Source organism: Blastomyces dermatitidis (assembly GCF_000003525.1).
Source record: "Blastomyces dermatitidis ER-3 genomic scaffold supercont1.9, whole genome shotgun sequence".
Classification (NCBI taxonomy): domain Eukaryota; kingdom Fungi; phylum Ascomycota; class Eurotiomycetes; order Onygenales; family Ajellomycetaceae; genus Blastomyces; species Blastomyces dermatitidis.
This window is the reverse complement of record NW_025544782.1, coordinates 1,720,773-1,734,197: the sequence shown is the minus strand read 5'-3', so window position 1 is coordinate 1,734,197 and position 13,425 is coordinate 1,720,773. Positions and strand designations below refer to the sequence as shown.

Genomic DNA, 13,425 nt, shown 5'->3' with positions numbered 1-13,425 from the left:
ACATATTTACTTTCTCAAAGTTGTACAAGATTCACTTGAAAAACTCATTTCATGTTTATGAAAATGAATATTACTTCAGATCTGTGAGATTTATCTTTTCATCAGTCATTTATAATAACTTTGCTTTTCTGTGTAGAAACATAGCAGATCTTAAGACTTGTTGAAATTTCATTAACTGTCTGTCTGTGAGTTCATGTTCAATCTGATAATATGATTGTATCTGACTTAGTCAGCTAATTGCAGCATCATTTTTTCAGTTATCATTGAAGCTTGATAGCTTCAGCAGATCTCTCAGCTTGATATATTTCATACTTAGATTCTCATTCTGTGCAGTGATCTCTGATGATGTGTACACTTCTGAAGAGGTTGTGAATAATTATAATGAGATCTTCAGATTCAGTGTAGTTATCTGTCTGTGTAAATGTTCAATCTCTCACTACAGACCTAAGATCTGGTTTTCTCTATTCTTATTAATAGTGGTGATTGCATCAGTGAAGCTCTTTATAGTGAATGCTTAATCTGCAGTGAATATCAATTGTTGTTTGACTTCTGTCTCAGTCTGTCACTGTGTACACAAGGTCTCAATTTCATTTAGAATTCTTGTATGTGTACAGAGCTTCAATTCTGATTCAGCTGTCTCAGTCACTTTTCTTACTGCTTTGAGTAATCTCTCTGAGAGGTTCTGTATACCTTTCAGTTCAGGTAGCAGAGAAGGGTGTTGTTTGTATTAGCTAGAAGAGATATTCATTTCAGTGATTTTCTCATTGATTGTACAATGTCTATCATTATATTACTGTATCATTATATTATTATATGATTTCTGTTATCATTGTATGACTCTGATAATGATCACTTCTCTCTTTTTATTCTTCTTCTGAGTAGGGAGTGAACTTCTTTGAATCTGGTTCATCACTCTCATCTTCTTTCTCACATCTCATCTATTCATGTCTCATATGTGGCATTTGCCTAGGCATGAAGTTTTCCCTCAACAAGTGAAGCAGCATTAATCAGATGCTCTTTCACTCACTGCTCTTTGTACACTATCTTTTGAGATGTTCTAGAACCACACTGACATGATAACTATGAATTGCTTTGTAGATGAAATTATCACATTCTGAAGAAGCCTGCACTTCTCACCAGTTTTTAGACATGCTATCAGATGTGATTCAAAGATTGCTTAAGCCAGTGTATGATTACAGGCATACACCGGCTTCTTATATATTGTAATATTGTACACTAATTTAATTAGCAGCCGCTATGGCCCCTTTACACTTGTACGCGTACGCTAGTAGTTCGGAAGCGGCCGCGGTATTATTCAACAGTCGTACGTTCTTCCGAACCACATCTTGATATAAATCTCACTGAGACTGACTATTAAAAAAACATGTAAAGTGACTATATATCAGATCTTAAAATGAAATCATGACTTGAAAAAAATGAGAAAGTGATCTCATTTGATTTTATTTAGTCTCATTCTTGGCATAAAGTTACTATTTTTAGACATTTTAAGGTTTTTTTTAGACTATTTTTAATTTTTTAAAAAGTAACACTTTTTGATAACACTTAAATAAGATTTAAAGTCATTTAAAGCAATAAAAATAATTTAAATTGAGAAGTGAAAATCATGATCTCATTTGAAAAATGTGATAAGAGTAGATAGTAAGTTTCACTGAGACAGTGTAAGACTACTATCTAATGTTAAAACCATGTAATGAAATCAGTTGAATTGATAATAAGACTATCAAAAAATCTGATTCTGATCTCAGACACGGTCACACGGTCAGTCTAATAATAACTATATACTCACAGCTAGACTGGCCGCTAGAATCATGAATTTCACATTTCATTTGATCTGATCTCATACATTTCTTAGCATGAATTCTGCTGAGACTAGTTATTAAAAAAACATGCAAAGTGACTATATATCAGATCTTAAAATGAAATCATGACTTTAAAAAAATAAGAAAGTAATTTTATTTAATCTCATTTAGTCTCATTCTTAATATAAAGTTACTATTTTTAGACATTTTAAGGTTTTTTTTAGACTATTTTTAATTTTTTAAAAAGTAACACTTTTTGATAACACTTAAATGAGATTTAAAGTTATTTAAAGTAATAAAAATAATTTAAATTGAGAAGTGAAAATCATGATCTTATTTGAAAAATGTAATAAGAGTAGACAGTAAGTCTCACTGAGACAGTATGAAACTACTATTTAATATTAAAATCATGTAATGAGATTAGTTGAATTAATAATAAGACTATCAAAAAATCTAGTTCTGATCTCAGACACGGTCACACAGTCAGTCTACTCATAACTCTATTACTTAAAGCTCACTTTCAGAAAGAGAGAGACTAATGTAGTAAACTACACTTAATTAATAGATTATTTTATTACACTTCATAGATTTCTACTGAAAGCTCTGATTCTCAGTCACTGATTCTCAGCTGAAAACTTACAGAGCTTCTATTTTCTCATCTCAGAGCTTTATCTTATACATGTATAAATATTCACTCTGATTATACTCTTATATCTTCTCTCTTTTTCTTCTCTAATGTTTTGTATTTTTGTTACATAAGTTCTATATCTAATGCCGGTCTTTTCAGCGTTGACTCATTACAATTTCATTTAAAATTCTTATATATATATAAAGTTTTATTTCTGATTCTGTAGTTTTAATTAACTTTTTTTACTATTTTAAATAAATCTTCTGAGAGATTTTATATACTCTTTAATTTAAATAACAGAGAAAAGTGTTATTTATATTAAATAAAAAAAATATTCATTTTAAAAGATTTTTTTTTCATTATATACTGTTTTTAATTATATAATTTATATTATTTTTATATATTTTTAATAATAATAATCTTTTTTTTATTCTTCTGAGTAGAGAGTAAACTTTTTTAAATCAGTATTTATTATCTTTTTTCTCTTTTTTTATCTTATTATATTCATATATATAATATTTATCAGAGTATGAAGTTTTCTCTCAATAAGTAAAGTAGTATTAATTAAATAATTTTTTATTTATTACTCTTTTATATACTTCTATTTTAAAATGTTTAAAATCACTCTAATATAATAATTATAAATTACTTTGTAAACAGAATTATTATGTCTCTGAGAAGCTTATACTTCTCACTAGTTTTTAAACATGCTATCAGATGTGATTCAAAGATTACTTGAGTTAATATAGAATTATAAATATCTATCAGCTTCTTATATATAAGATAAATAATTAGTAAGACTACTAGAGTCTCTTATATTTAGAAGTGTATTCAGAAGCAGCTGTGTTATTATTCAGCTACATGTTTTTCCGAATTATATTTACAGAGAATAACTGTAAAAAAATCTTGCAATCACTGCATTTAAAGTGTCTCAGTGACTGAATGATTAATGCGGTCATCTGATAGCATCTTGATATGAGAAATCAAGGCGTGTAAGTAGACTGACCGTGTGACTGTGTCTGAAACCAGAATCAGAATATTTGATAATCTCATTATCAATTTAATTAATCTTATTACATAATTTTAAGATTAGATAGTAGTCTTATACTGTCTCAGTGAGACTTACTGTTTACTCTTATTATATTTTTCAAATAAAATTATAATTTTCACTTCTCAATTTAAATTCTTTTTATTACTTTAAATGACTTTAAATCTTATTTAAGTATTATTAAAAAGTATTACTTTTTGAAAAATTAAATATAGTCTAAAAAAAACCTTAAAATATCTAAAAATAGTAACTTTATACTAAGAATGAGATTAAATGAGATTAAATGAAATCACTTTCTTATTTTTTCTAAGTCATGATTTCATTTTGAGATCTGATAAGTAGTCACTTTATATATTTTTTTAATAATTAGTCTCAGTGAGATTCATATCAAGAAATGTATAAGATCAGATTAAATAAGATTAAATGTGAAATTCATAGTTTCAGTGATCAGTCTAGTGACTCTAGTCTATATTATGAATTCAAGTGCAAATTAGTAATAAACTGTGACAGGCTGCATTTAATCAATTATATTATATAGACTATTTCATTATACTTCATAGATTTCTGTTAAAAGCTCCGATTTTCAGTCACTAATTTTTAGCTGAAAAACTTATAGAATCTCTATTCTTTCACTCTGAAGCTTCATCACATATGAAGCTTCACTGCGTATATGTATAAATATCTACTCTAATCACTGATTTCTGCACTTTCTCTTTTTTCCTTCTTTAACATTTTTCACTTTTGTATTATAAGATCTATATATATCATATCAATCTATTTAGTGTAGACCTCTTATATAAACTAATATATAATTAAGCATCAAACTATCAACTTCAAGAAGAAGAAGAAAGAGAAGAAGAAGAAGAAAAAGACAGAGATGAAGCAGAAGATAAAGAAGAAGACAGAGATAAATAAAAAATAAAAGAAGAAGAAGAAAAAAAAGCCTACTACAGTTATTAAGCAGAATCTCTCTTCTTATAAACAATCTACTACTGCTGTTACAGTCTCAGCTCATCTCATCAAATATTAGATCAGAGATAATAGTATTAAGTTACTTAATATTAAACTGACTGTATGACTATGTCTGAGACCAGAATTAGATTTTTTAATAGTCTTATTATCAATTCAACTAATCTTATTACATAGTTTTAACATTAGATAGTAGTCTTATACTGTCTTAGTAAGACTTACTATTTACTCTTATTATATTTTCTAAATAAGATTATGATTTTCACTTCTTAATTTAAATTATTTTTATTACTTTAAATAACTTTAAATCTCATTTAAGTGTTATCAAAAAGTGTTACTTTTTAAAAAATTAAAAATAGTCTAAAAAAAACCTTAAAATGTCTAAAAACAGTAACTTTATACTAAGAATGAGACTAAATAAGACTAAATGAGATCACTTTCTTATTTTTTTCAAGTTATGATTTCATTTTAAGATCTGATATATAGTCACTTTATATGTTTTTTTAATAGTCAGTCTCAGCAGAATTCACATCAAGAAATGTATGAGACCAGATTAAATAAGACTAATCATGAAATTCATAGTTCTGACGGCCAGTCTACTCAATATTAAAGAAGTTGAGATTGAATATCTGTACTGAAAAAACATCTCTTTTCAGAGAAAATTAAACCATGTTTAATATCTCTTAGAAATAACTGTTGAATTTATCAAAGATAATTAGATAGCTTAAAGACTGTGTAGATATTATGTTTTTTTTTAAAAAAAAAAATTAATTATTACAGAGTAATTAAATTGATGATTTACAGAGAAGAATGATAATAATGATGAAAATATTCAATTCTACTATATTGCAGTTCACCTGTAGAATTGCAGTTTCTTAATGTGGACTAGCTCTATAATAATTAACACATCAAGGCTTGTGTGCTACAAAAACATTTTAAATAGAGAGAGGAGATAATAGTGATATTACAGTTACACTGGGTCGCACTCAGTCAGGGGGAACATTCTTTTGCCAACGAGCTCGGATCTGCCCATTCGACTCATTTGTCACTACTCCGTATAGACTGCTGCTGTAACTACATAGTTTCTCCTTGTATTGTCCGCGTTGGCAAGATCAAGCTGAAAAAGTAAAAACCCAGCCTTGTCCCACCTTCACAAGCGTAGAACTCAAAATTCCGCCCTCCAGACTGTTGAGCCTAGCCCGGTTATGTGGCTGAAAGGGCCCAGTTGGCTTGTTTTATGCGAGCAGTGGCTGAACTCTTACCCCTCCAAGTTCCCTCCCCTCACCTCCAATCATTGGCCAGGGGCTGTGCGGACTGAGAATGCGAGAAAGAGGGGTTTGTCACTCCCTAAGAGGTTCAGGTTAGGTTGCTCCTGACGAGCGAAGGGTAGGCATTTTGGAAAATAGAGGATGGGAATGGACCGGGCGCATTTTGCAGGGGTGGGAGAACAAAGATAGTTCTCGTTTTATATATCTGCGCCCAAGGGGGGGGGGGGGGGGGAAGCTATTTCAGCTCCTTCGTACCCTCGCTCCTGGATGCCCATTATTTCTTCTCATTTTTGTTTTATAAAACCATAATTCCCTTTCCCGAGCAAATTTTGTTTTCGCAGCGCAGTTCTTTAACCTCTGATTCTATTCGCACTCATCTGTTGCCATTTCCGATAGCGAAGACTTGATATACCCGTCCGTCCCCCTTTACCCATCTGCTGCAACAACATCACTCCTCTTCTAGTTATTTGTTGTGAGAAGAGAAGATTAAGATGGATCCATCGCAGCAGCAGCAGCAGCAGAACCCGCCCGCACGTGTGTAGTTACTTTTATTCCTGTTCTTTCTTTAAGCAATCCACCAGCCCAAGGCTCCTCATATCCAAGCAGAATGGATGAGGATGAAAAAATTAGCCTTGGAAGCAAATATATACCCAAATGATAAAAGCAATACTTTTGTAACCGCATAAGAAACACGCGCTTACGTTTATTCTATCATAAACCACTTAGCCGCCCCTCAGCAGCAGCCTGGCTATGGCTATCCACCTTACAGTCAAGCCCCTCTTCATGGTACTCAGGGACAGTATCCTCCCCAGGGGCAATATCCTCCGCAGGGATATTATCTACCGCAAGCCCAATATCCTCCTCAGGCGGGCTACTACCCACCGCTGGGACAGTATCCCCCTGGTGCACCCGGCCAGGTGGCACCGGGCCAAGCACTGCCTCCCGGAGGACAACCACAGCCATATGCCCCTCTCCAGCAACAGCCATACGGTGCTCATCCGCCAGGACAGTACCCTCCTCAGCCGGCTGCTGGTCAGTATCCGCCCGCAGCGGGATACCTAGGGGGCTACCCACTGCAACCTGGATACAGCGCACCAGCCGGAGCTCCAACCAAAGCCCTCCCCTCCCTGGGCTATGATGCATCCCACATTGCCACAGGTGACATGAGCGAAGAAGCGCGCGGGCTCAAAAAGGCATTGAGCAGCTTCAACACTGATGAAGCCAAACTAATCCAAGTCCTCTCCAAACCTGATGCTGCCCAGATGACACTCCTGTGCAAAACCTACCGGCACAACATTGGCAAGAACCTTGAAGATATCATCGCGGACAAAGTAAAACGTGACTTTGGTGACACCCTCCTCACCCTTGTCCGCGGGCCACTGAAAAATGACATAGTATACCTCCACAACGCCCTGCAGGCCACCGGCATATCCAGCGGCGCAGCCTCCAGCTCAACCTCCCCCTCAATCCTCCTCAATGATGTCCTCCTCCGCCGCACAAATGCAGACATAACAGCCCTTAAAACCGCCTTCCATGACACTTACAAAACCAACCTTAGCACCCGGCTAAGCAACTGCCCGGACCTCCGCGGGCCCCACCTCTCCTTATTCACCCAGACCCTCAAAGCCGAGCGCATGGAGGAATCCCAACCGCTCGACCACGCCCTAATCGAAGCCGACGCGGCCAAGCTCGACTCAGCCCCCAAAAACATCGACCCAGGCTCCCACGAGAACGATCTCATCCAGCTCCTCGTAACCCGCAGCGATAACCACCTCCGCGCCGTCGCGGCGGCCCTCGCCACCCGCCCGGCCTTCCGGGACGGAACCCTCACCTTCGAAAAGAAGGTGAAAGCCATCTGGGCGCGGGCGGACAGGAAGGGATTGCGGTATAGTGCGCTGCATATTGTGCGCGGGGCGCTGGATGCGGCAGCGCTGGATGCGTGGTTGCTGTACAAGTGCATGAAGGGGATGGGGACGAGGGATTCGCTGCTGATTGCGCGGGTGGTGAAGTTGCATTGGCAGCGGGGACGGGTTGGGGAGGTGAAGGCGGCGTATAGGCGGCGGTTTGATAAGAGTCTTGTGGATGTTGTGGAGAAGGAGACGAGTGGGGATTATGAGAAGGTGTTGGTCGCATTGTTAGAGGGGTAGGTGGTAGTAGTAGTTGTTGTTGTTTAAGTTTGAAGGGGAAAGAAAAAAAAAGGGGAAAGGGGGTGGTTAGGATCGACTCGTGATGAAGGTGGAATGTGGCTCTTTTCCGTATTATCTGCTCAACTTTCTTCTCTCTCTCTCTCTCTCTCTCTCTTATTTTTATTTATTTATTTGTACTACAGGCTACATTCACTATTTTATATTGTCCTAGCTCTTTATTAATTAAATGCTGAAAACGAATGTCCCTCTCTCATCACCTTCCGATGTCCACTTTTTTGGATGACCCGCGATATCATCCCTGGGATGAGCTATGCTATCCATACATATCCTATTAAGCAAGTTAAGGTTACTCACCACTCGTACCCCCACCCCAGTCCAAGCAATGCAGCAGAAAGTTATGAAGGAACGTTCTTCTCATCATTAATGAAATCTGTCTTATCTATATCGAGCACCGTCTATGTATACGTGTAGAGTGCAAAAGGGGTTAGTTGTTATGTGCATCCTGGCCCCATCTAATACAAATGAAAGAATGAACATCATCAAAAGCCAGCCCAGAACCGAACCCAACAAACCACCCAAACAAAAAAACCATACAAAACCCAAACAAAACATAGAAACCAAAGCTTTAAGCTATTAATTCTGTGTTGAGAAGAAAAACCACATGCAAAAGAAAAGGTTAGGTTGTCCAAAGAAATTATGTTCCTTAACAAAGCCGCTTCGCCATACCAGGCGCCTATTAACATCCCCAAGCTTAGTCGTGATCGTCGTGTCTTGAAATATATTGATAAATATAATCATCTCTTCGTTTCCGCTGAAATGGTCCAAGTCATCTGTCACTCAACTTCATTCTGAAGGGGCTGACACTGTTCAATGGGAATGTCCTTCGCTATTAGAAGGCGACCACTGCGCCAATCAAGGCACACATGGCAGCGACCCCATATGACATATGGAAATTGCCATTGGCTGCACCCGTTCCAGGAGCAACGGTGGCGCCGGCTGAATCCGTGGCACTGGGTGAAGGGGTGACAGTGGGTGAGGTGACAAAGCCAGTTGCTGTGATAGAAGGGGACGATTCAGGGCCACGAGCGGAAGAAGAGGCCGAAGATGAAGGCGACGACTGCGAAGTAGGCTGGGATGTTCTCTGAGAAGGAGGAAGATGAAGACGGGCCACATTAGAAAATGCGAACTCACAACAGAGACTGTTATACATGTATATGTATACGTATATAACGAAAGGCAAAGGGGAATGCTCACTCACAGAAGCCGTGGACGGCGTTGAGGCTCTCCCAGAGTCGGTGACTATCCAGTCACTGGGGAGCCCTGGATACGAGGTTATTGAGGGTGTACTTTTAGGTTTGTGCGTGGTAGATGGGACCCAAGGATACCCGCTTGGATGTATTATACCTTTGGTAGGAGGGGGCCGGGTGGCTTCAGCAGGGGGGATTGAAGACTCTACCTGTTGGCCTGATCCAGGGGTTCCACGGCCATTAACTTTACCACCAACGGCTTCAATAGAGCCCCAATTGCCACTTGTGTCAGTGTACCGGTATTCAGTCCCGGTAGAATAGTCAGTCACGGCAATGGACTTGAGTCCCATGACATAAGGACCAGCGCTGTAATCAGTTGGACCACCAGCCCATTCTGAAAGGGCAGAAAAAAGAATCAGTTCATGTTAGTAATGTACTTTAGCACATATATGATATTGTGTGGGGGGATTACATACCGATAGTTCCAGGGGGGTTGGTAGGGTCACCACCAGCCCACACACCAGCCTTAACTTGCATAGGGGTCTGCGGGTACGAAGCGCCAGCCTCTGCAGCGGTAAGGGTGCGGACAGTGCTACCATCAATCTGCCAGAGAATCCGCTGGCTGTCCCAGTCGATCGAGTAAGTATGATAGCCATTCTGGTTGCCTGGATTACTGTGGAATTGGCCACGGTCAAAGGTGCCTTGTTGGTTCTTTCCGAAGTAGTTGGTCTGCACCCTGCCGTTGTCCACACCAAGCCATTCCCAGTCAACTTCGTCCAGGGTGTCGGATTGCAAGACAGCACTGCTGACAATGCCTCTGCCCGAAGCGGCTTTGATGACGAACTCAACATGGCCAAACATGATGTAGAATTTCGAGATGAGGGTGGGCGAGTCGCCCTGCTTGGCTACGGCCAAAGAAGCCCCGTCTGCGCCATACGATGGGGATCCCCCGAGGATGTCGAATCGCGCAGAGGCGGTGTGAAACTCGAAGTCTGCAGTTCCCCCGAGAGCAGGATTTGGAGGGCAAGCTGTAGATACAAAATAGGTAAGTAACGAATTAATTCAATCTATCAAACAAAAAAACAGGTTCAGAATTAGGGGGCCTGGTGTTTAAGAATTTACTCTTTTGCATGGGATTACAGGCAGTCCAAGTCTGGGCCGCCACCAAGCTGGAACCTGAGAACAGGGACATGGCCAGAGCGGCCACTGAGCCCGAGGAGAGCTTCATGTTGAGAAGCGGTACAGTCTGTAGCTGGTGGGAGAAACAGCAACAGCCCACCTTAGCACAGCAGCTGGTACGAGGATGGACGACGTAGTGTGTATGAAAAGGGGGGTGTATCAGATGTTAGATTGAAGCATAAACAAGAAACAATGGTAAGTGGATGAGATGGAGATGGAGAGGAGGGAGGGAGGAGGAGAAAGAGGGGACAGGAGCTAGATATAATATATAAAAACAGCAGCGGCGGGGGAGCTAACAGAGAAGGAGAGCTGCAGCCAGTGACGACGGGCGACGACGGTAAAGACCCGCCGCCCTCTCTTTCCCTGACAACATCTGCCGTTGCTGTGCGTCCTGCTGCGCTCGGGCCTGGGTCAAGCATAATAATCTCATAACAGTCAGTGGCTCCAGGTCTTCTGTCCTCTCAGCCTCACTACGCAGCGGTATTATTTAGTACTGCTCCTCCTCCAACCTCCTCCGTCCTTTCTTCTCCATACTAATATCACAAATATCACAATCAAGTTGAACCAGCCATGCAACTACCAGCAGCCAACCGGCTTTCATCCCTGCAAACATTCATTCTTCTCCACGGCTGATCAGACAGACAGACAACAGTCATGCCAACGAAACAACCACCCCTGCTTCACTGGTCCACCCCTCCGACAAGACTGCCAATTGACTGTCAACTTGGACTCGACGACTCGGGAGTTGAGACATCCCAAGACCCATTTTTTTTTCTTTTTTTTTTTCCTTCTTGTTCATCGCAGGTGGGTTCCCGCCACACCTACTAGTCTGTATACGCATAAAACACATAGATTAAGTTCATCGGTAACATGGAAACGGATCAAGAAGTGGGCTTCTTAAGGTTCGCAGACGTTTGGGTTCCCGATCGTAACCAATATATCCTGCCCGTCCCCGAGATATCTTCTTCTTCCATGTTGCTACTACTACCTCGCAGAACTCTGTACGGATTCCGACGCTCCGTTGGATCCTCACCGTTGAACGGCTCAAAATAGCCTTTCAAACATCAACAACAAAAAGCAAACCTCTGTCCGGCGTGGCGCGATTGGCGAGTGCTTGGCCTTTGGCTATCATGCCCACTATTGGCTCTGGCGCGGGGCGGAGGCTGGGGCAAGAGTCGTACGCAGCGTAAGACACTTGACCCTGGCCCTAGCAAAAATGAGGAAAAAGAAAAAGAAAAGAAAAAGAAAAAGAAAGTCATGAGGCGGGGCACGATTAGCGTGTTCTTTTTTTTTTAGTGTGTCTGTTAGTATATTAATTACGCAGTACTTTCATATGATTGATTAATATGAGAGATCAGGAGTAATATGATGTTTTAGTGTATTTTATGTAATTTATTTACTCTAACTCTACGGACCTCCGCAATCAATTTCTACATAGAATTGAAACTTCTCTTAATTGAGTTTTCAGCCTGAAAGGCAGATTAATATATTAAATAACTAAGAGGTTATTGGGACCAGACATCAAAGAATTTCATGGATTGATTGAAGGATGACAATGTGCAAGCCACGAAGATTGGAAAAACTACCCAGCCAGATTTTATCTTTTGTGCAGCAGTGTGCAAGGTATCTAAAAGAGTACAATCACAAGGATACATAGCAGTGGAAATAAATAAAAATGCAGGAATAATCTCCTCAAGGGAATACAGCAGGCGCTCTAAGGCGTACAGAAAAAGTCAACCTCGTTAAAAGCGCCACTCGACCTCGTTATGTAAGCAGACCTCGTGGATAACATAATTGTTGGCCCTTACGGCCGTTGCGGTTAGCGATCCCACTAGATCACGTGACCCACCACTATATTATGTTCCTGTAGATAGATCTATCAATACAACCTTCAACTATTCTACAGGTTATAGCCTGAATGACATGTTTTTCTTTTTAGAACATTGTATCAACATTTTTAACACAGATAGTTTATCTTTTTTGAAAAGACTCTCACTCTTTATTAGAGATATTTCATTTTCTCTGAATCTGCTAATTAGCAGATTTATATACTTTATATTTTTGAGAAAGCATATTCTTCATTATGAAGAATATCACTTTTTTATTTTTTTTTTATATATCTAGAAGAAGCAGAGCTATCTTAATATAAGTGATACATCTGTTACTTCAGAGTTCAGCTCAAGACTCAGAATCACACACTTCACTAGATAACTTATTAATAAAATAATTACTTATTATGAGAAAGCTTCTGACTTATAAGATAAAACTGAGGTCAGTTTTCATCAGAGTATGAAATTTGATAATGATAAGATAACAGAGAAACTTCAGAATAAAGAAAAACAGAGTTAACATTTATCTATAGAATCTGTTTATTTCAACTCTTCAAATTCTTCACTATTTCTTATCTCTGAAATATCAACTTTTAATGATAATCTGAATCAATCTATTTATTACACTGCAGGCAATCTTATAAATCTTATACAGATGATGCTATAGAATCAGATAGCTGCAGCTGAAATCACTCAACATCTCACTATATCTGTATAAAGAGACATTATAAGAAATAAGTTATAGAAATATCAGAAGAAAGTTAAATATACACTAGATATTAAATCAGTGATCACATTTGATAACTCTAATTATAAAGCCTGATATGTTGATATGTTGACTGATGCAGAGATTATTGATGAAATTAATATTCTATTGAGAACTTAATGAGAATTCTCTTTTACATATTATATTGACTCTGAGAAGTGAAGAATCTGTTTTAAGTCTCTATATAGATGTATACTATTGAGTCTTATTGAAAACATTTGAATCACTATTAAAACCTTGAAAGCTGATAATACTGTGACTCTGTGAGATAAGATTAATATGAAATATATAATATCACTGACAGAAGAATGAGTTAATATCTTCAAGAAATTGATAAAATTACAAGTTAAGAAGAATGATTATCTTACTTTTCAGAGACATTTTCACTATCTTATTACTTATTACAAAGAGCTCTGTCAGAGTACTGAGAATGTATATTATAATCTTTTTCTCAACAATCTACAAGATTATCAAAGATCATTTGTTAAGATACATTTGAATAAGTTTTTCTCCACTGATCAGAA

General features: G+C 38.4%; 2 protein-coding genes across 4 annotated transcripts; one reads left to right on the top strand and one right to left on the bottom strand.

Moving 5' to 3' along the window:
• Positions 1–6,224: 6,224 nt before the first annotated feature.
• Positions 6,225–7,880, top strand: BDCG_07647 (annexin; the record flags this gene model as incomplete). Its single annotated transcript, XM_045423430.1, has 2 exons — positions 6,225–6,267; positions 6,460–7,880. 2 exons carry the CDS (start codon positions 6,225–6,227, stop codon positions 7,878–7,880), a joined length of 1,464 nt encoding a protein of 487 aa, XP_045278831.1.
• Positions 7,881–8,119: 239 nt separating this feature from the next.
• Positions 8,120–11,537, bottom strand: BDCG_07646 (murein transglycosylase). Of its 3 annotated transcripts, XM_045423428.1 has the most exons (5): positions 10,250–11,521; positions 9,604–10,155; positions 9,285–9,521; positions 9,139–9,200; positions 8,120–9,021 (listed from the first exon to the last, which is right to left on the bottom strand). In XM_045423428.1, the coding sequence occupies exons 1-5, from the start codon at positions 10,353–10,355 to the stop codon at positions 8,770–8,772; spliced, it is 1,209 nt and encodes a 402-aa protein (XP_045278830.1). In that variant the 5' UTR covers positions 10,356–11,521; the 3' UTR covers positions 8,120–8,769. The 3 variants fall into 3 exon arrangements, with proteins under 3 accessions (XP_045278830.1, XP_045282237.1, XP_045282238.1); XM_045423427.1 differs by having other exon boundaries at positions 9,139–9,521; positions 10,250–11,537; XM_045423429.1 differs by having other exon boundaries at positions 9,135–9,521; positions 10,250–11,507.
• Between the last annotated feature and the right edge of the window lie 1,888 nt (positions 11,538–13,425).

Bases quoted from the DNA above. Each gene is read 5' to 3' on its own strand.
- BDCG_07646 (XM_045423427.1), bottom strand. From the start codon at position 10,355: ATGAAGCTCTCCTCGGGCTCAGTGGCCGCTCTGGCCATGTCCCTGTTC. The intron at 9,522-9,603 runs GTATGTAATCCC...CTGCCCTTTCAG, and splicing joins CAACCCCCCTGGAACTATCG to AATGGGCTGGTGGTCCAACT. The intron at 9,022-9,138 runs GTGAGTGAGCAT...CCTCCTTCTCAG, and splicing joins CAACGCCGTCCACGGCTTCT to AGAACATCCCAGCCTACTTC.